At 46.4% G+C, this 22,538-nt stretch overlaps 1 protein-coding gene across 1 annotated transcript in view; it reads left to right on the forward strand.

Annotated features, from left to right (window-relative positions):
* Positions 1–22,062, forward strand: part of LOC310668784 (uncharacterized protein) — a gene marked incomplete at its 3' end in the record, with an annotated part of 816,304 nt that extends 794,242 nt beyond the window's left edge. Inside the window, exons 2-3 of the mRNA XM_083422113.1 lie at positions 20,921–21,461; positions 22,022–22,062. Coding sequence (XP_083278239.1) covers positions 20,921–21,461; positions 22,022–22,062 — 582 coding nt within the window. The remainder of the gene's footprint in view (positions 1–20,920; positions 21,462–22,021) is intronic.
* Positions 22,063–22,538: the final 476 nt, after the last annotated feature.

The raw sequence follows: 22,538 nt of genomic DNA on the forward strand, positions 1-22,538 counted from the left end.
TTTTAAATACCTCCATTATTTGATAATAATGAAGCCAATCTCGGACTTTACTTTTTAGTTTATCAAAACTCTGCAGTTTCAGTTTGTCACCATCCTGTTCTAAAATCTCCCAATACTTCGGCCAATTTGCCTCCATATTGAGTCTCTTTACTGCCTTAGCTTCCATTGAAGACAACCACCTTGGAGTTTTGTTTTCCAAAAGATCTTTATATCTAATCCAGACATTGAACAGTGCTTTTCTGACAATGTGAATTTTGAACATTCTATGCACTTTAACTTTGTCATACCATAGATATGCATGCCAGCCAAATGCATTATTGAACCCTTCTAAATCCAATATATCTGTGTTTTCAAGAAGTAGCCATTCCTTCAACCAGCAGAAAGCTGCTGCTTCATAATAGAGTTTTAGGTCTGGCAGGGCAAAGCCCCCTCTTTCTTTAACGTCTGTTAATATTTTAAATTTTATCCTTGGCTTTTTGCCCTGCCAGACAAATTTAGATAGATCTTTTTGCCACTTCTTGAAACAGTCAGTTTTATCAATAATCTGCAGTGTCTGAAACAAAAACAGCATTCTTGGCAATACATTCATCTTAATTACAGCAATGCGCCCCAGTAGTGAGAGTTTCAAGCTAGACCACGTATCTAGATCCTTTTTTATCTCCGTCCAGCACTTCTCATAGTTGTCTTTAAATAAGTTCCCATTTTTTGCTGTCATATTTATTCCCAAATATTTAACTTTCTTCACTACTGTTAAACCTGTTTCTTTCTGAAACCTTTCATTTTCAATTTCTGTCAGATTTTTTGTCAAAACCTTAGTTTTTGTTTTGTTTAATTTAAAGCCTGCCAATTGGCCAAATTCTTGGATCAGTTCTAAAACTTTTTTTCCACTAGATTCTGGCTCCTGCAACGTCAAAACCAAGTCATCTGCAAAAGCTCTTAATTTATATTGTTTAGCTCCGACCTGTATCCCTTTGACCAATTGGTCCTTTCTGATCGTATTCAGCAACACCTCCAGGACCGATATAAAAAGTAGTGGGGAAATTGGGCACCCTTGTCGTGTTCCTTTTTCTATTCTGAACTCTTCTGTCAAAACATTATTTACTATTAATTTAGCTTTTTGTTCAGAATAGATTGCCCCTATACCATTTTCAAATTCTTGGCCTACCCCCATGCCTTGGAGATTCTTCTTCATAAAACTCCAAGAGATATTGTCAAAGGCTTTCTCCGCATCCACAAATATCAGCGCCGCTTTTGTATTTATATTTTCCTGTAAAAGTTCCAAAATGTCAATTATATTTCTTACGTTCTCTGATAGATGTCTTCCTGGGAGAAAGCCTGCTTGATCTTTATGAATCTCCTCTGTTAGTACCTTCTTCAATCTTCTCGCCAAGATATCCGCAAATATTTTGTAATCCACATTTAACAATGATATAGGCCGGTAATTCCTAAGTTGATGTTTTTCAACGTCTGTCTTTGGTATAAGAGTCACAAAAGCTTCTTTCCACGATTCTGGAGCCTTTTTCCCCTGAAGTATTTCATTACATATTTCCTTTAGGGGTTGAGTTAGCCAGTCTTTCAATGATTTATAATATCTTGCAGTCAGCCCATCAGGTCCCGGAGCTTTGCCTAGTTGCATATTTTGGATGGCACTCTCTATCTCTTGTTCTGTTATCCTACTGCTCAGTTTAAGTTTGTTTTCTTGCGATATTTTTGGTAGCCCATTCACTTTCAAAAATTCTTCTATCTCTGTTTCTTTCTGTGGTTGTTGAGAGTAGAGCTTTTTAAAATATTTTTGAAAAGCACTCCTGATCTCGTTGGGATATTGCAACATTCTTCCTTCAACCTCCACACTTGTAATAGTGTTCATTTTTTGTCTCTTCTTTATTTGCCATGCCAATAACTTTCCACACTTATTTGCCGAATCAAATGTTCTTTGTCTCATCTGTTTAATTTTCCATTCAATCTCTTGGTTTATTAGTTGCATGTATTGTGCTTGATACAACTTTATCTCTCTTAATATTTCCTGTGATTTTGGGTTTGTTCTCAATCTCTTTTCACCTTCCTTGATCTTATCCAAAATCTTTTCTCTTTTTTCCTGTTGTAATCTTCTCTTGAGTGCATTTTGTTGGATCAAAAAACCTCTCATAACAGCCTTACTTGCGTCCCATATAATTCTTTTCTCCACCGTAGTGTTCAAATTTATTTCAAAATAATCTTTCAGAGTTTTCTGGGCTTTCTTCACAAATTCCGCATCTCTAAAAAGAGAGTCATTCATCCTCCATCTGAAGGATCCAGTTGGTTGTAAGTTCATTACCATCTTAATAGCGTTATGGTCGGAGCAAGTCTTTGGGCAGATTTCAACCTTATTTATCTTTGGGGCCAGTTCTCTAGTGGTCCAAATTTGGTCAATTCTAGTCCAAGTCTTTTGGGCTTCAGAAAAGAAGGTTCCCTCTCTTTCCAGGGGATGTTTCGTTCTCCAAATGTCAATCAAATCCAAGTTATCAGTCATTTCAAAAAAGGTTTTCGGTAGTCTCCCATCTTTGGTAACTACCTGTCTTTGTGCCTTATCCATATTCGTTGAGACTACTCCGTTCATATCTCCCAATCCTGACTCATGTCCTCCCGCTGGCAGTGCGCCGCCTGATCCCGATGCCTGGGACTCCTCCCCCCTACTGCACTCTGGTGTGGACGCTGGTCCTGATTTCCAACTGCTGCTCTCTGAGTCCCCTCTGGCTCCTTCTTCCTGGGGTGTCCCCCTAGGCACCCCCCTTGCCCTGACCATGGGAGCCCCTTTCTGTGAATCTTCCGATTCGCTGGAAAGACTCAGAGACCTCGGACCGCTGTCATCGCTAACATTTCCTTCGGACTCCTCCCCCTCGCTCTCTATTTCCTCCCTTTCCTGTGCCTCTGCTCCTGAACCCCTGACAACACCAATCTTTCTACCAGAGAAGACATGAGGCTTTGTAATATAGCTTCAAATCCGGTAACCCGTAGCCACCTCTTTCTACAGTATCTATTAATATCTTATGCTTTACTCTTGGTCTTTTACCCTTCCACAAAAATTTAGAAATTTCTTTTTGCCACTTGTTGATACTGCTGGTCTTTCCTGTAACTGGAATCGTTTGGAATAGAAAGAGTAGCTTCGGTAAAACTATCATTTTAATTACCGAAATACGGCCCAGGAATGATAAGGCTCAGGCTTCTGCTCTTTATTAGGCTTTGTCTCAGTCTTTGGCTCTAGCACTTATTCTAGCTCTATTTCAGGCTCGGCCTGTGTCTCAGCCTTTGTCTCTGTTTCACGCTGTTTCTGTGTTTCAGGCTCCGACGCTGTTTCAAGCCCTGTATCTCCCTCTGCCTCTGTTTCAGGCTGTGGCACTCTATCAAGCACTGTTTGCGGCTCTGGCTCTCTTTCAGGCTCTGGTTCTGAATCAGGGTTTTGTTCTGGCTCTGGCTGTGTCTCTGGATCTGGCTGCGTCTCTGCTTCAGGCTCCTATGCTGTATCAAGCATAATCCCTTTTATTTCTTTTTCTTCCCTAATTTGTTTACATAAAACTTCCAATGTTAATATGAAAATTAAGGGGGATAGTGGGCAACCTTGTCTGACCCCTTTACTGATTTCACACTCCTGTGATAAATTTCCATTGATTATGATTTTAGCTTTTTGTTTTGATTCTATTGCTTCAATCCCTTTTATTTACTGTATACCAAAATCCATATGGTGTAATAGACCTTTCATAAATTTCCAGGATACCCTGTCGAAAGCTTTTTCTGCATCTATAGCCATTAAGACTGCCTTCTTTTCTATTCTTAAGTCTAAATACGCTAATAAGTTTATAATGTTTCTAGTGTTGCTATAAATGTGCCTCCCGGGCAAAAAGCCAGCTTGGTCATTGTGTATCATCATCTGGAAGACTTTTTTTGATCTTTCGGCTAAAATATTTGCATATAATTTCTAATCGTTATTTAGAAGTGCGATAGGCCTATAGTTGTTAATAAGTAGATTGTCCGTTCCCTGTTTTGGAATTAATGCAATAAGGCTGTCTTTCCACGAATCCGGCATGGTTCCGTCTTTTAAGATGTTGTTCATGATACTTCTTAATGGGTCAGACAGTAAGTCCTCATTTTTTTTATAATATATTGCCGGTAGGCCGTCTGGCCCTGGTGGCTTTCCTATCTTTGCTTCCTTAATTGCTCTTTGAATTTCGTACGATGTAATAGGGGCATTCAACAGTTCTTTTTGTTCTTTAGTAAGTTTCGGAAGACAGTTCTGTTCTAAATGTTCTTTAACTTCTTCTGTTGTTTCATTTCCTTCCTTATAGATTTCTCTAAAGAATTCGAGAAATCGTTTCTCTATTTCTTTAGGGTTGTTTATTATTTTGCCTTCGCACTTAACTCTATTTATAAGCCTTTCTGCCTCTCTCTTCTTTAATTGCCATGCTAATAACCAGGCTCAGGTTCTGTTTCAGGCTGTGTCTCTGTTTCAGGCTCCGGCGCTGTATCAAACACTGTTGCAGACTCCGGCTGTGGCACTATGGCTGTAGTTGAAGCTGTGGCTCTGGTTCTGTTTCAGGCTCTGGCACTGTATCAAGCATTGTTTCAGGCTCAGGCTCAGGCTTCTGCTCTTTATTAGGCTTTGTCTCAGTCTTTGGCTCTAGCACTTATTCTAGCTCTATTTCAGGCTCGGCCTGTGTCTCAGCCTTGTCTCTGTTTCACGCTGTTTCTCTGTTTCAGGCTCCGACGCTGTTTCAAGCCCTGTATCTCCCTCTGCCTCTGTTTCAGGCTGTGGCACTCTATCAAGCACTGTTTGCGGCTCTGGCTCTCTTTCAGGCTCTGGTTCTGAATCAGGGTTTTGTTCTGGCTCTGGCTGTGTCTCTGGATCTGGCTGCGTCTCTGCTTCAGGCTCCTATGCTGTATCAAGCACTGTATCAGGCTCTGCCTCTCCCTCTGCCCCTGGCTACATTTAAGCGTCAGGCTCAGTATCAGACAGTATCTCTGTTTCAGGATCCAGCACTCTATGAAGCACTATTTCAGAATCAGGCTGTGGATCTCGGCTGTGGCTCTCGGCTCTGGCTCTCTTTCAGGTTCTGAATGAAGATCTGGTTCTGACTGATTCAGGGTCTCATGATGGCTCTTCCTCTGCCTCTGACCCAGCTATGTTTCAGGGTCTGGCTCTCTTTCAGGCTCAGGTTCTGAATTAGGGTTTTGTTCTGGCTCTGGCTGTGTCTCTGACTCCGGCCTGGCTCTGTCTCTGTCTCTGTCTCTGGGTCTGGCTCCAGCTCCAGCGCTGTATCAAGTACTGTTACAGACTCAGGCTGTGGCTCTAGGCTGTGGCTGCAGCTATGTTTTGCGCTCCGGCCCTGTATCAAGCCCTATTTCTGGCTCTGGCTCTGGCTCTGGCTCTGGCTCTGGCTCTGGCTCTGGCTCTGGTTCTGGCTCTGGCTCTGGCTCTGGCTCTGGCTTTCTTTCAGCTCTGGCTCTGAATGAGGCTCTGTCTCTGGCTCTGATTCATGGTCTCACTCTGACGCTGATTCAGGGTCTCGCTCTGACTCTGGCTCTGGCACTCTATCAAGGACTGTTTCAGATTCAGGCTGTGGCTGTGGCTCTGCCTCTGTTTCAGGCTCTGATTGAGGCTGTGTCTCTGTTTCAGGCTCCGGCACTGTATCAAGTACTGTTGCAGACTCAGGCTGTGGCTCTAGGCTGTGGCTGTTGCTCTGGTTCGGGCTGTGGCTCTTTTTCAGGCTCTGGTTCTGAATGAGGGCTTCGTAATGGCACTGATTCAGGGTCTCGCTCTGTCTCTGGCTGTGTCTCTGTTGCACCTCAAACGTAGTTTGTTGTTGTTATTTTCTTTCTGGGGTGGGACAAATGTTTAGTTGGGGCGGAGATTATTTTAAGTTTAGCATAATTGTTTCTTGCTTTGTTTGTCTTTTACTATTTTTTTAGGTTATTGTATACTTTTTATTTTGCTTTTTAAGGGGAAAAGGTCAGGGCTGCCTGGGAGGGGGCCTCAGCCAACAGAATGGCTGGGGCAGGTTCCCTACGGGGGGGTGTATTGGAACACCCAATCTCTGTTATCGCGGGTGGGAGGAGCAGTTGCGCTAAGACCAGACCACGTCTTTACCGAAGATCTGGTTCTGACTCTGATTCTGATTCTCTGATTCTGGCTCTCTATCAAGGGCTGTTTCAGACTCAGGCTGTGGCTGTTGCTCTGCCTCTGTTTCAGGCTCTGATTGAGGCTGTGTCTCTGTTTCAGGCTCCGGCACTGTATCAAGTACTGTTGCAGACTCAGGCTGTGGCTCTAGGCTGTGGCTGTTGCTCTGGTTCGGGCTGTGGCTCTTTTTCAGGCTCTGGCTCTGAATGAGGGCTTCGTTATGGCACTGATTCAGGGTCTCGCTCTGTCTCTGGCTGTGTCTCTGTTGCACCTCAAATGTAGTTGTTATTTTCTTTCTGGGGTGGGACAAATGTTTAGTTGGGGCGGAGATTATTTTAAGTTTAGCATAATTGTTTCTTGCTTTGTTTATCTTTTACTATTTTTTTAGGTTATTGTATACTTTGTATTTTGCTTTTTAAGGGGAAAGGGTCAGGGCTGCCTGGGAGGGGGCCTCAGCCAACAGAATGGCTGGGGCAGGTTCCCTACGGGGGGGTGTATTGGAACACCCAATCTCTGTTATCGCGGGTGGGAGGAGCAGTTGCGCTAAAACCAGACCACGTCTTTACCGAAGATCTGGTTCTGACTCTGATTCTGATTCTCTGATTCTGGCTCTCTATCAAGGGCTGTTTCAGACTCAGGCTGTGGCTGTTGCTCTGGTTCTGGTTCTGGCTCTTTCTCAGGCTCTGGTTCTGAATGAGGGCTTGGTTCTGGCACTGATTCAGGGTCTCGCTCTGGCTCTGGCTCTGGCACTCTATCAAGGACTGTTTCAGACTTAGGCTGTGGCTCTGGCTCTGTTTCCATTCTTACAATGGAATGTACACAAAACAGTAATCCTTTCTATATAAATGTTCCAATACATTCTGAAAACATAATAAACCTTAATTGTCGTCCACCTCCTTTTAGTTCCTTTATCACTCGAATGCTAGCACGGAGTCAAAACTATTATTGTATTTTTGAACATATCTTGTATAACCATCCCATTTTTCTGCAAATTTTTGCTTTGAGATTCCTCTGAGTTTGCTAGTCAATTGAGCCGTCTCCACCAATTCCTGTAATTTGATTTGCCAATCTGTTATTTTTGGAGCCTCGTGATCTTTCCATCCCTTGGCCACAAGTATACGAGCTGCTGCGGTTGCATACAAGAATAGCTCTCTTAGATTTTTTGGGATCTCTTTATCTAAAATACTTCATAGAAATGCCTCCGTTTTTTCCGTAAAAGTTATCCCCATCATCTTTTTTAATTCATCGTATATTCCCCCCCCCCAAATCTTAATCTTTTCACACGTCCACCACATGTGGCTCATGTCACCGTTATTTCCTCCACATCTCCAACAAGCATTCGCCAAATTTTTATACATTCTTGATCATCTGGAAGGAGTGAGGTACCACCTATGAGCCATTTTCATCATGTTCTCTCTTATCTTATTGCTGGCTGTAAATTTCAAATTTACATCCCATCAGTTCTCCCCATCTTTTAGCATAATTGGACGGCCCACATCTTGGGCCCACTTTATCATTGAAGCCTTAACCTCCTCATCCATTACTTCGTAGTCTAAAAGAAGTCTATACATTTTTGCGATTATTTTGGTTTTACTATTCAGTAGTTCTCTTTCAAATCTAGAAGGCTCCTTTTCAAAACCTATCTGCTTATCCTGTCTGAACACTTCATTCACCCGGAAGTAATCTAGCCAACTAGAAAAGTGATCTTTTATTTTCTCATAACTTATCAATATTAGTTGACCCTCCTCCTCCCCCCTTAATATTGTGTTATACGTTATCCAGTTCTCTTTGATGTTGTTGCTTTTTTTAACAGCGATTGCTTCTAGTGGAGAGTTCCATCTTGGGCTTTTCTGTTCCAAATATCTTTTGTATTTTCCCCATACCTTATATATAGCATTTCTTATTTTATGATTTGAAAAACTTCTATGCGTCTTTATTTTCCCATAATTAAGATGGCCATGCCACCCAAAACGGGTGTCATGACCTTCTAGATCTAAAATATCCCAATTTTTTAATAAATACCAATCTTTCAACCAGAGAAGACATGAGGCTTTGTAATATAGCTTCAAATCCGGTAACCCGTAGCCACCTCTTTCTACAGTATCTATTAATATCTTATGCTTTACTCTTGGTCTTTTACCCTTCCACAAAAATTTAGAAATTTCTTTTTGCCACTTGTTGAAACTGCTGGTCTTTCCTGTAACTGGAATCGTTTGGAATAGAAAGAGTAGCTTCGGTAAAACTATCATTTTAATTACCGAAATACGGCCCAGGAATGATAAATTTAACCTTGCCCATGTCTCCAACTGTCTTATGATATCTTTCCAACAATTGGTATACTTATCTTCATATAAGTTAATATTCTTTGGTGTTATCCATAATCCTAAATACTTGATTTTGGGGTAGATTTCAATGTGTATTATTTGTTCTAATTCTGCTTTTTCATCTGGCGACATAGTTTTAACTAATAGTTTTGTCTTGTTTAAATTCATTTTGAACCCCGCAACTTTACCGTAGCCATATATTATTTCCAACGCCTTTCTTAAACTCTGTTTTGGTTGCTCCGTAGTTATAATTAAATCGTCAGCAAATGCCCTCATTTTGTAACTTTTATTTCCCAGCATAATCCCTTTTATTTCTTTTTCTTCCCTAATTTGTTTACATAAAACTTCCAATGTTAATATGAAAATTAAGGGGGGTAGTGGGCAACCTTGTCTGACCCTTTTACTGATTTCACACTCCTGTGATAAATTTCCATTGATTATGATTTTAGCTTTTTGTTTTGATTCTATTGCTTCAATCCCTTTTATATACTGTATACCAAAATCCATATGGTATAATAGACCTTTCATAAATTTCCAGGATACCCTGTCGAAAGCTTTTTCTGCATCTATAGCTATTAAGACTGCCTTCTTTTCTATTCTTAAGTCTAAATACGCTAATAAGTTTATAATGTTTCTAGTGTCGCTATAAATGTGCCTCCCGGGCAAAAAGCCAGCTTGGTCATTGTGTATCATCATCTGGAAGACTTTTTTTGATCTTTCGGCTAAAATATTTGCATATAATTTCTAATCGTTATTTAGAAGTGCGATAGGCCTATAGTTGTTAATAAGTAGATTGTCCGTCCCCTGTTTTGGAATTAATGCAATAAGGCTGTCTTTCCACGAATCCGGCATGGTTCCGTCTTTTAAGATGTTGTTCTTGATACTTCTTAATGGGTCAGACAGTAAGTCCTCAATTTTTTTATAATATTTTGCCGGTAGGCCGTCTGGCCCTGGTGGCTTTCCTATCTTTGCTTCCTTAATTGCTCTTTGAATTTCGTACGATGTAATAGGGGCATTCAACAGTTCTTTTTGTTCTTTAGTAAGTTTCGGAAGACAGTTCTGTTCTAAATGTTCTTTAACTTCTTCTGTTGTTTCATTTCCTTCCTTATAGATTTCTCTAAAGAATTCGAGAAATCGTTTCTCTATTTCTTTAGGGTTGTTTATTATTTTGCCTTCGCACTTAACTCTATTTATAAGCCTTTCTGCCTCTCCCTTCTTTAATTGCCATGCTAATAACCAGGCTCAGGTTCTGTTTCAGGGTCTGTCTCTGTTTCAGGCTCTGGTTCTGAATTAGGGTTTTGTTCTGGCTCTGGCTGTGTCTCTGACTCCGGCCTGGCTCTGTCTCTGTCTCTGTCTCTGGGTCTGGCTCCAGCTCCGGCACTGTATCAAGTACTGTTACAGACTCAGGCTGTGGCTCTAGGCTGTGGCTGCAGCTATGTTTTCTGCTCCGGCCCTGTATCAAGCCCTATTTCTGTCTCTGGCTCTGGCTCTGGCTCTGGCTCTGGCTCTGGCTCTGGCTCTGGCTCTGGCTCTGGCTCTGGCTCTTCCTCTGGCTCTGGCTCTGGCTCTGGCTCTGGCTCTGGCTCTGGCTCTGGCTCTGGCTTTCTTTCAGCTCTGGCTCTGAATGAGGCTCTGGCTTTCTTTCAGCTCTGGCTCTGAATGAGGCTCTGGCTCTGGCTTTGATTCATGGTCTCACTCTGACGCTGATTCAGGGTCTCGCTCTGGCTCTGGCTCTGGCACTCTATCAAGGACTGTTTCAGATTCAGGCTGTGGCTGTGGCTCTGCCTCTGTTTCAGGCTCTGATTGAGGCTGTGTCTCTGTTTCAGGCTCCGGCACTGTATCAAGTACTGTTGCAGACTCAGGCTGTGGCTCTAGGCTGTGGCTGTTGCTCTGGTTCGGGCTGTGGCTCTTTTTCAGGCTCTGGTTCTGAATGAGGGCTTCGTTATGGCACTGATTCAGGGTCTCGCTCTGTCTCTGGCTGTGTCTCTGTTGCACCTCAAACGTAGTTTGTTGTTGTTATTTTCTTTCTGGGGTGGGACAAATGTTTTTACGATATTGAAGCAATGATGCTGCAAGCTGATTGCTTGGAAAAGTCATGTGATGTTGGGAGTGTCTGTGGGAAACAGACAGCACCGGAATTAGCTCAGAGTGTAATATGAGCTGCACAGGAAGTGCTTGTTCAGTCGTCTGCTGGAGTCTGATGAGAGCAGACATGTTTTCTGTATCACTGCAGACAGAAATAAAAGCCATGTAAATACGTTTCTGTCTTATCTCTTTCCCCTGCCGGGGGGGGGCAGGAAAGAGTGGTGTGTTCTTCTCACGCTGAGAAGGATCGCCTATCGCGACCTCTGCCTGGTCCCTGCCGGGAGAGCAGACCGGGAGGTCAACAGGACTCCAAGCCGGGTGCCTGGGAGAGTTGCCATTTTCTGCTGATAAAGGCTTGGAATCCAACATCTGGTAGCAAGAGCCGATGGTTTCATTCCATGAAAGCTGCGAGAGAGGTTGGTGGATCGTAACTTCATCCTCTGCAAAAAGATAAGGGAAGATATGGTAGCGGGCGGATGGAACCTGCAAGACCGGCAGAGCACCGGAGCAATCAGTTTTGCTGATAAGCTAACGAGCAACGGAACCCCCAAGGTATGCTGATTTATGGGCTAAAAGGGTGAACGCAGATTGAAGATTCTCTGGTTCACAAGAGCTGTTTCTTGGATTAGAAACGGCACCGTGAGAGAGCCACATTCTTCGCATACCAGGGCCAAGATAAGAAGCTTGTTGTTCAAGCTTGGAATGTCCAGTTGCTAAGCAACAAGACGTCAATCTTTTCAGCTACTTCGGAGATAGTTAGCTTGAAAAGGAAGTGGAAATCTACTGGCCAATAGGGAAGAGGCTGGGACTGTGAAGAGGCTGGAAAAATACTGGGTAAACATTCCAGCGTTTGTTTTGACTTATCTCACTACTCTTGGAAGGGACTTTCCAGAGCTGCCTGTGTTTAGCTGCCAAAAGACTCTTGGATTTAACAAGGCTCAAGAGTGAGAGCTGATGCTTGGATTCAAAATGGATACCAAGAAGGGGGGAGGCTTACCTTACCCACCTTCACTGACTAATGACAATTATGCCTCATGGTCAGTAAAGATGAAGGCCCTGCTACAGAATCAGAGGATTTTTAGGGTGATTGAGAACCCCATCCCTGCTGCACCGACGCCAGGTTGGAATTCACAGAATGTCAGAGCCAGGACGGCCATAATTCTGTGTGTCTCAGATGATCAACTCGTGCATGTTCAGGATTTGGAATACGCGCGTGAGATTTGGGAAACGCTGCGTAGAATACATCAAGAGAGAGACAGACTTGCCGCAATAGATGTCAAAGACAGGGGGAGAGAAGCTCGGAACTGACACCCCCAATGCTATTGCAAGAGAAGAACAGGCTGTTGCTTTGAACGTTGTCCGTTGTTTCAAATGTGGACAGACTGGGCATCTTCAGCGGAACTGTAAGAAGCCACGTCAACAGATAGGAGCTAAGGGGAGCTCTGCAAAGCCTGAAGCGTCAGGCAAAAGTCGTACCAAGTCCCAGATGAAACCTGGAAAAGCATTGCTGTCAACAAAAGTCGAGTTTTCAGCGGAGAACGCTTTTGTTATTGACACGGGTTGCACGCAACACATGACGTCGCGCCGAGAACTGTTTTCAACGTTTAAGAAGCAAAGCTTCACTGTGAAACTGGCCAATGGCCAGGAGCTGAAAGCGATTGGGTTTGGGACTGTGTATCTTAAAAGTCTGAACTTGACTATAAACAATGTGTACTTGGTTCCTGATTTAAAGTACAATCTGCTGAGTGTGTCGCAGATCACAAAGAAAGGACTGAAATTGTCCTATGATGAAGAAAGCTGCAAAATCTTCAAAGATGGAGAACTGTATCTTTCTGCCAGAGAGAAAGATGGACTGTATTTGTTGACTTTTGATGAAAGTGATTGCATAAAATGTAATGCATCTGAGTCTAACATGATTTCTCTTGTAGGTATGAAGAAAGGAAACGTCAAGAAGACTACGAGAGTAACCAAAGCTTTTCAGCGAGTGTATGCTGATGTGATTGGTCCTCTAGCACCTTCTAGAGGCAATGCAAGATATTATCTTGTGTGTGTGGATCATTTCTCTCATTACGTGTGGTTATTCATGTTGAACAAACCACAAGAAGCCTTAGAAAGGTTTAAAGAGTTTTGTGAGAAGGTTAAGAATATGCATGATGCTAACATTGATTGTCTTTTCACAGATGAAAAGCCAGTTTTTCTTTTACAGGATTTTCAGGATTTCCTGCATAAGAAAGGAATAAGGCACAAGATTGCTGTTTCAGCAGATGCATGGAACAAAAGTGTCTGTGTACAAGTGAACAAAGAATTGCAAAATGGCATGCAGGCGCAATTGCTGAGTTCACATTTGCCACATGAGTTTTGGGCGGAATCTCTATCATGTTATTGTTACTGTTGGGTGAGAAAGGTTTCCAAAGGTATGGAATGTTCTCCTTTTGAAAAGCTGTTCCACAGAAAACCTTCTGTCGCGCATTTTAAGGTTTTTGGATCTCAAATCAGAACGGAAACTCCAGATGGGGTGAAGAATGCCAGAGGCATTTTTGTGGGTTATGAAAAGGGTCTCTACAGAGTAATTTTGTCTGAATCTGGTCAGGTGATTCTCACAAAATTTCTAGAGAGTGCTCCTGAACAGGAGAGAGTAATTGTTCACACATGTCCCACTGAGGACAGTTCAGATGATGATGATGATTTTACTGATTACAGTGGTACTGAGAGTGATAGTGATAGCTCGAAGAGCTCAGTTGACACAGTCATTGAGAGGAAATCTCACACAATGGCTAGACCTTCACAGGTGGAGGATGAACCACTGTTTACTATTGGAACTGGTTCTCCAAAGAGTCCTGAGACTGAACCAGTGAGCAGAGAGGATCAGCACCTCTTACGCAGGTCCGAGAGAGTGACAAAGGGAGTACCACCCAAGAGGTACTCAAAAGAGTTTGCTAACTCAGCTGTAGCATGTGTTACTATTGTTAACAACTCAAGACAGGTTAAAGCTGTGTCTAAGTCAGAGACAGAGACACAACAGGGAGTTGCTAAGCGTAACACTACATTCCCTAGCCAAGGAAATGCAGATGCACTCATTCCTTGGAAGTCAGACAACCAGAGAGGTACACTGGGGAAACCAGTGGCGGGTAGTTCCAAGGGTGGAACTGAAACAACAGGGGAGTGTTATATGGAAGCAGTGAGAGATTTTACTTTCTTGGGTTCCATGATCACTGCAGATGGTGACAGCAGCCACGAAATTAAGAGACGCCTGCTTCTAGGGAGGAAAGCAATGGCAAACCTAGATAGCATTTAGATAGCATTCTAAAAAGTAGAGACATCACCTTGCCAACAAAGGTCCGTATAGTAAAAGCTATGGTTTTCCCAGTAGTGATGTATGGAAGTGAGAGCTGGACCATAAAGAAGGCTGATCGCCGAAGAATTTACGCTTTTGAATTATGGTGCTGGAGGAGACTCTTGAGAGTCCCATGGACTGCAAGAAGGTCAAACGCATCCATTCTTAAGGAAATCAGCCCTGAGTGCTCACTGGAAGGACAGATCGTGAAGCTGAGGCTCCAATACTTTGGCCACCTCATGAGAAGAGAAGACTCACTGGAAAAGACCCTGATGTTGGGAAAGATGGAGGGCACAAGGAGAAGGGGACGACAGAGGACGAGATGGTTAGACAGTGTTCTCGAAGCTACAAACATGAATCTGACCAAACTGCGGGTGGCAGTGGAAGACAGGAGTGCCTGGAGTGCTCTGGTCCATGGGGTCACGAAGAGTCGGACACGACTGAACGACTAAACAACAACAAAACAACAACATATTCCCCCCCCCCAATCTTAATCTTTTCACACGTCCACCACATGTGGCTCATGTCACCGTTATTTCCTCCACATCTCCAACAAGCATTCGCCAAATTTTTATACATTCTTGATCATCTGGAAGGAGTGAGGTACCACCTATGAGCCATTTTCATCATGTTCTCTCTTATCTTATAGCTGGCTGTAAATTTCAAATTTACATCCCATCAGTTCTCCCCATCTTTTAGCATAATTGGACGGCCCACATCTTGGGCCCACTTTATCATTGAAGCCTTAACCTCCTCATCCATTACTTCGTAGTCTAAAAGAAGTCTATACATTTTTGCGATTATTTTGGTTTTACTATTCAGTAGTTCTCTTTCAAATCTTGAAGGCTCCTTTTCAAAACCTATCTGCTTATCCTGTCTGAACACTTCATTCACCCGGAAGTAATCTAGCCAACTAGAAAAGTGATCTTTTATTTTCTCATAACTTATTCTTATGCTGGAGAAGGTTTAAGAAACGCCCACTGACGGATTCTGCCAGCGACTGAGGCAGCCACGAGATTGAGGCTGCTCTGTCAAGAAGGGTTCAGCTATGCCAGACCCCCACGAGTGAAGGCAATTTACGCACAAGCAATCCCTAGAACCATAACAGCAATCCGTCAGTCTCTTACGTTGCTTGTGCACCGCGTGGAGGAGACACAGCATGAGCGTGACCAAGGGAGCCCCAGAGGGCGCAGCTGGAGGACAGAGTCTGGTAGAGAGAAACCGAGACTTGGAACAGCATGTAGCTCTCCTAACGGCGAGGCTGGATGAAAGGCGCGCTCAGGATGCACAGGTCAGACCCACCCCCATCGCCAGGAAGGTACCTGGGTTGGTGCAGAAATTTGGGGGGGACCCCCAGGACTATAATGCGTTCAGAACAGAAATAGAATATGCCCTAGATCTGCAGCATGCTGATTTTGCAGACGACTCGGAGAGGGTCGCTTACGTGGTGGGGCACCTTCAGGGCGGGGCTTGAGACTGGATTAGGCCCCTTATGGCCATGCAGAATGCTGCCCTGAAGGATCTCAGGAAGTTCTTCCAAGCAATGGATGCTATGTATTCAAATGAAATAGCACAAAGCGTGACTAGGAGAGAGCTGATGAAATGCAAGCAGGGGAACCAATCAGTCCGGGAATATTGGTCACATTTTGCTATTTTAATTCACCGTCTGGGGTGGTCGCTGGAGGCGGAGCCTGTTCAAATGCTGTTTGAGGAGGGCCTCTCGGGCAGCGTCAGGGACGAACTGTCAAGGGCACCCCGTCCCCAGAACATGGATCAACTAACCAAAGCTCTGCTTGCCATTGGAGTTCGTCAGGAAACGCTCGCTCAGGAGAAGCGCGAGGGAAAGGGAGGGGAACGTTGCCTTGACTACCGCATTCCTGACATACCAGGAGAGTTTTCCCAGCCTGGGGAACCGATGGAAGTGGACGGGGGGAGGGCCAGCAGCATTTTGAAGCCCAGGGAAGGTCGGAAGAGAGATTGGAAGGCGGGGAAAAAATGCTTTCTTTGCCAGCAGCCAGGGCACTTTGCCCGGGTCTGTCCTCAGAGGAGGGCGTGGCCAGGAATGGCTGGAACTGCTGGCAGTGGGGAGGAACAGCCAGAGCCTGAGCAGATGCCGGGAAACGGAAGAGCCTGGCTGCCCAGCAAAAAAGAGAACAGCCAGGCAAACGACCAATAAAAGTTCCCCAACCTGAGCCCCCCAGAGCAGCCATAGCCGTTGAAGTGGTACTAGAACTCCCAAACGGGTACCCAGTCAAGGTGGATGGGTTGCTGGATTCAGGCAGCTCCTGCAACTTCTTCAGCAGGGATTTTGCCCTAGAGCACCAACTCCATTTATTACCTTTGGACGTTCCCTTGCAAGTGAGCACCATAGATGGGAGGGAGCTTCTGGGAGGTGAAGTGACACACCAGACCCCCCCAATGCGAATGAGGGTGTCCAAGCACACAGAAACCATTGCCTTCCATGTGGCCACGCTAGCGGGATCTCCAATCATACTGGGAATGAGCTGGCTAGCCCTGCATGACCCAGTAGTGTCTTGGCACCAGCAGTCAGTCACTTTTGGATCTACGTACTGCTTGGAGCACTGTTTGGGGGGAGAAAAACCCCGAATGACGGTGGCCAGGGTGGCTGGGCTGGCAGTGGGAACAAAAGGGGAGGTGCCAAGACAATATGCTGACCTAAGGGAGGTATTCAGCGAGAAAGAGGCGGACAAACTACCCCCCCCCCCACCGGCCCTTTGACTGCCAAATCAACCTGGTGCCTGGGGCGCAATTACCAACGGGGAAATTGTATGCCATGTCTGACAAGGAGATGGAGGAGTTGAGGCAGTTTATTGACAAGAATCTGAAGAGAGGGTTCATAAGAGAATCAAAGGCGGTGGGGGGCAGTCCCGTGTTCTTTGTGGACAAAAAGGAGACAAAACAACCCAGACTCGTTTGTGATTATAGGGCCCTAAACTTGGTGTCTGAACCAGTGACCTTCCCCATGCCTAGGATTGATGACATTTTAACGCAAGTGAGGCGGGGAAATTTTTTTACCAAACTGGATCTCCGGGGAGCGTACAATCTGATTAGAATAGGGGACGAATGGAAAACCACCATGTTCACCCCCCTGGGGGCGTTTGAGTACTTAGTTATGCCTTTTGGATTACAATCAGGCTCCGCCTGCTTTCAAGCGTTTATGCACCACGTGCTGGGTCCCCTGCTGTTCAAGAACTGTGTGGCTTTCCTGGATGACGTTTTAATCTATTCGGACAATGAGGAGCAACATGTCAGGGACGTCCGGGAAGTGCTAAAGAGACTGCATAAGCATCAGCTGTGGGTTAAGCTGGAAAAGTGCCAGTTCCATGCCAGAGAAGTCGAATTTCTGGGGTACCGGTTGTCGGACAAGGGGCTGGCCATGGACCCGAGCAAGGTGCAGGCGGTGCTAGAGTGGAAGGCACCCAAAACCCGGAAAGACGTGCAGAGGTTCCTGGGGTTCAGTAACTTCTACAGGAAGTTCATCAAGAACTTCGCCCACCTGACAGCGCCAATCACCGATTGCCTCAGCAGCAAGAAGAAATTCGTCTGGACAGAAAGCGCCCAGCGGTCCTTTGAAAGGCTGAAGGAGGCATTCGCCTCGGAGGAGCAGCTTCTGCATGTGGACCTAACAAAGCCCATGAGATTGGAAACCGACGTGTCCGACCGAGCCATTGGAGCGGTCCTTCTCTTAAGGGGAGGGGCCGAAGAGGAGTGGAGACCGTGTGCATTTTTCTCAAGGAAGTTGAGCAAATCAGAGCAGAACTATACCGTATATGACCGAGAACTGCTGGCGATCTATGCGGCGTTCCGACGGTGGAGACATCTATTGATAGGGGCGCAACACAAGATTCAGGTCTGCACTGACCACAAGAACTTAGAATACTGGAGGGCAGCGCGAGTACTCAACCAGAGACAGATTCGATGGGCGCAGGAATTCTCCAAGTTTTCCTTTGAAATTCGGTACATACCGGGAAAGGAAAACATACGAGCAGATGCGCTCTCCCGTAAGCCGGAGTACATGGACACAGAGGGACCCCCTGAGATACGACATGTCATCCCCGAGGACCGGTGGGTGTGCAGGGGAGCGTTGGTGGGTAAAAGGGAGCTGGGGGAACTCACTCGAAATGACGAGTTCGCCCAAACAAAAATCGGAGAACTCCGAGAAGGAAGGGAGAACCCAGGGGGGTTTGAAGAAAAGGGAGGGTTGTTGTATTACAGGGGGGCACTGTATGTTCCAGGGGAAAACCTAAGGGGAAGGGTGCTCAAGCAACTCCATGACAACCCCACGGCGGGTCATTTTGGACAGCACAAGACCATGCTGCTGGTCACCCGGGACTTCTGGTGGCCAAGGGTAAGGGAAGACGTACGGGAATATGTGCGGGGGTGCGACCGCTGTCAAAGGGCCAAGGGAGAGAGGCCGGCTCCGGCGGGGTTACTGGAACCCTTACCCACACCGGGAAAACCCTGGGAGGTGGTGTCCATTGATTTCATGACGGATTTGCCCAAGTCCAGGGGGGAAACAGCAGTCATGGTGGTAGTCGATCTCCTGACCAAGATGTGCCATTTCATAGCCTGCTCCCACGCAGTAACAGCAGAGGAAACGGCCAAGTTTTTTGTGGAGCATGTCTTCAGACTGCATGGCGCTCCCACGAGGGTCATCTCCGATCGCGGGAAACAATTTACTTCCCAGTTCTGGAGGAAGCTCATGAGCTTGTTGCAGGTCGAGGTGGGGTTCTCGACGGCACGACACCCAGAAACCAACGGGCAGGCAGAAAGAGCAAACGGGATCCTCCAACAATACCTGCGGTGCTACGTAGGGGAAAGGGAGAACGATTGGGTAGAGAAGTTGGCGCTGGCGGAGTTTGCATATAACAACGCCGAGCATGTATCCACGGGTATGAGCCCATTCATGGCCAACTATGGGTGCCACCCCAGGGCCTTCCCAGGGAGGGGGGAGGAAGGATGGAGTGTACCAGCGGCGGAACAGTTCGTGGAAGAAATGGAGGCCTTGCATCAACAACTCAGGTGGAATTTGGAGCGGGCGAAGGAGGTGTACAAAAGGCAAGCCGATAAGCACCGCAGGGAAGGCGAAACCATACGGGTGGGAGACCGGGTGTGGCTGTCAACCAAAGGGTTACCCCTAAAGGGAGGATGCAAAAAATTGCAACCAAGGAGACTGGGGCCTTTCGAGGTAACACAGCAGGTGAACCCGGTGGCATTCAAACTCAAACTGCCCAACAGCATGAAAATACACCCTGTGTTCCATAGGTCTCTACTCTCGCTGTACAGGGAGGGGCGGGAGTTTCCAGGGCAGAGGGGAAGGAGCACCAACCACCCGCAGGTGGAGGAAAGGGAACACCAAATGCGAGCAATGGAAATACTCGATTCCAGGTGGCGAGGCCGCCAGGTGGAGTATTTGGTAGCCTGGGAAGGGGAACCCGAGTCAGAGAACACGTGGGTCCCGGCAGAGGCAGTCGAGGATGAGTACCTTGTGGAAGAGTTCCACCACCTGTTCCCGAGGAAACCCAAACCGCCAGTGAGGTTCTGGGAGGAGGAGTTTGGCACCACCGACGACGAGGAGGACTTCGTCGGCTTCCCGGCCTCCGGGGAGGAGGGAGGGGGGGTGTCCGAAGAAGAAGAAGCTAACTGGGGGGTTCCACCCACAGAGAGGTGCAGAGGTGGGTGGGAAGCAGGGTTTGAATCATCGGGGGATGACGACAGCTCCTTTTGGGGATTCCCCGCATCGTCGGCCGAGAATAGTGACGAGGGTAGGTCAAAGGGCCGGGACGGGGGTGGAGGGGGTCCTGGGGGGGAGGTGGATGTCAGGGAACTGCCATCGGAGGAGGAGGAGGAGCTGAGAAGGCTCCAGGATGATGGCAGAGAAGCTTCCAGCAGAAGGAGGGGTAGCCCGCAAGCTGGGGAAGGAAATCAGCCTAGCACCAGTGGAGAAGGGGAGGAGATGGAGGAAGCGGAGAGGTGGCTCCAAGACTCTGCACAAGAGACAAGCGGAGAAGGAACCAGTACTCCCTTGCCAGCTCCCACATTGCGTAGAAAGTTGTCACGTAGGGAGAGAGGGAGGAGACTGGGAGTAAAAGAGTTCTTATGCTGGAGAAGGTTTAAGAAACGCCCACTGACGGATTCTGCCAGCGACTGAGGCAGCCACGAGATAGAGGCTGCTCTGTCAAGAAGGGTTCAGCTATGCCAGACCACCACAAGTGAAGGCAATTTACGCACACGCAATCCCTAGAACCATAACACTTATCAATATTAGTTGACCCTCCTCCTCCCCCCTTAATATTGTATTATACGTTATCCAGTTCTCTTTGATGTTGTTGCTTTTTTTTAACAGCGATTGCTTCTAGTGGAGAGTTCCATCTTGGGGTTTTCTGTTCCAAATATCTTTTGTATTTTCCTGGGATGGAGTCTTTCCAAGCTTCTCAAGCTGCTTCTGAAGCTGAGTGCCCAAAGCTAAATCGGCAAAATTATGAGGCATGGGCTGAGTGGTGTCAGGGTTTGCTGCGTCAGTTTGGAGTGTGGCATACTGTGAGTGAGGCCCCTCCAGTTCCTCTGACAGAGAGATGGAAGTGTCAAGATTCAAGGGCCATTGACATAATAGTCTTGTCCGTCTCTCTGGAGGAAATTGCCACACTAGCTGGCAACACCACTGCTCGTGGGATGTGGAATGCTTTGAAGCTGGCCCATCTACCAGTCAACCCAGCCCAGAGTTTGACTGCATCGGAGGTCCTGGCTGTTTCCCGGAATGCAAGTGGATGCAGGGATGCCGTGGGCACCGGTTGCAAGCTGCAGGGGGAGCTGACTGTGGTGTCATCCCAAGCAGCATTCCAGCCTCCAGGGGGAGCCAAGGAGTCGGCAGATGAGAGCTCGGTTTCTCGTGGGAACCAAGGTCATCGCCTCTGCAAAGGCCGGAAGGCCAGAGGTAAACAGAGACAGATGCCTGCAGATGGCCAGAAGCAGAAGGGGGGTGAAGAGCCCACGCCAGTGGAAAACAAGGCTTTGTTTGCTGGCACTGCTTCACCAAAGGCTAAAGGCAAGTCTGGTGGCCAGGAGCAGGGGGGCAAGCAGTTTAAGCCCACGCTGGTGGAAAACAAGGTTTTGTTTGCCAGAAAAGCTGCTCCAAAGGCCCAGCCCAGATTTATTGTTGACTCTGGTGCCAGCCGCCATCTCACAAGAGATAAGCATCTGTTCATCTCCTTCACACCTCAAGATGGTGAGGTCCACCTGGCTGACGGAAGGACGTTGCGGATTGCAGGAGAAGGGACTGTGAAACTTGCAAGTCTGCATACTACCATCAGAAATGTACTTTATGTTCCAGCTGCTGTGAACAATTTGCTCAGTGTCCCGCAGCTGATTGGGCGTGGTTTTGAGGTTTCCTTCAAGAGGAACGTCTGTGTCATCAGGAAAGGCAAAGAGGACATTTTGCATGCAAAGTTTATGGATGGCTTGGTCTGTATAACTTATGATGACAATGTTGCTGTGTCAAATGTTGATTCTTGTTGTGTTGCACAGACTAACAAGGTTCTTCATGCAGGATGTGTTCATGAAGCACACAGAAGATTTTGTCACATGTCTTGGCAGGCGCTGGCCAAGATGCCGGAATTGGTTGAGGGTTTGAACATCAAACCTTGTAAGTTTCACATGAAATGTGTATCTTGTGCAGAGAACAAGGTGAAGGTTGCTCCAAAAGGCAAGGAATCTAGCAGGCAGGCTTCCAAACCCTACCAGCTTGTTCACGCAGACCTGGTTGGTCCACTTGCGCCCTCTTTGGGTGGAGCAAGGTACTTCATGGTTCTAATTGATTCCTTTTCCAGGTACATTCATGTGTTTATGCTTGAGCAGAAATCGCAAGCGTTTCCAAGGTTCAAGGCATTCTGTGCTTGGTTGGAAAATGTTCACAGTAAACGCATCGGCTGTTTGTTTACTGATCGAGGCGGGCAATTCACTTCTCAGCAGTTTGAAGCTTTCCTGACTGAGAAGGGAATTCAGCATAGCCTCTCAAGTCCTGGATCCCCATGGGAGGTTTGTGAGCAAGCAAAGCAAACATTGCTTCAAGGCATGAAAACCTTGTTGCATGATGCCAATCTCCCTGAGAAGTTTTGGGGGGAGTCTCTGTCGACGTATGTTTACACTTTTAATCGGAGATTGTCATCACCTATTGGTTGTACTCCCTACGAGAAGATGTTTGGTAAGAAACCAAATGTCAAGCACATGAGAATCTTTGGTTCTGACATGTGGGTACACACCCCACAAAGCAACAAGCTTGGGAAGCGTGGGGCACATGGTTTGTTCATGGGGTACGACAAAGGAGCATACAGGGTATGGATGACTGACTCTAAGTCCATTAAGTTCACAAGGAGTGTTGAGTACAATCCTAAGTGGGGGGGAAATGTGGGAATTTTCCAGAGTTACCCAGATGAGGATGAAGGTGATGTGCAAAAAGCAGGTGATGCTAAGGAAGCTGAGGAAGCTGATGATGATGATGAGGATGATGATGATCATCAGAGTTCGGATTCCAGTTCAGTGGGCGGCGCTGCTGCTGGTGTCAGTGACAGTGATGACACAGCAGACTACAAGAGCGCAAAGGCCTCAGTCAGACCATCTGATGCGTCTG

This window comes from Podarcis tiliguerta, assembly GCF_965153285.1.
Source record: "Podarcis tiliguerta genome assembly, chromosome: W".
NCBI lineage: Eukaryota > Metazoa > Chordata > Lepidosauria > Squamata > Lacertidae > Podarcis > Podarcis tiliguerta.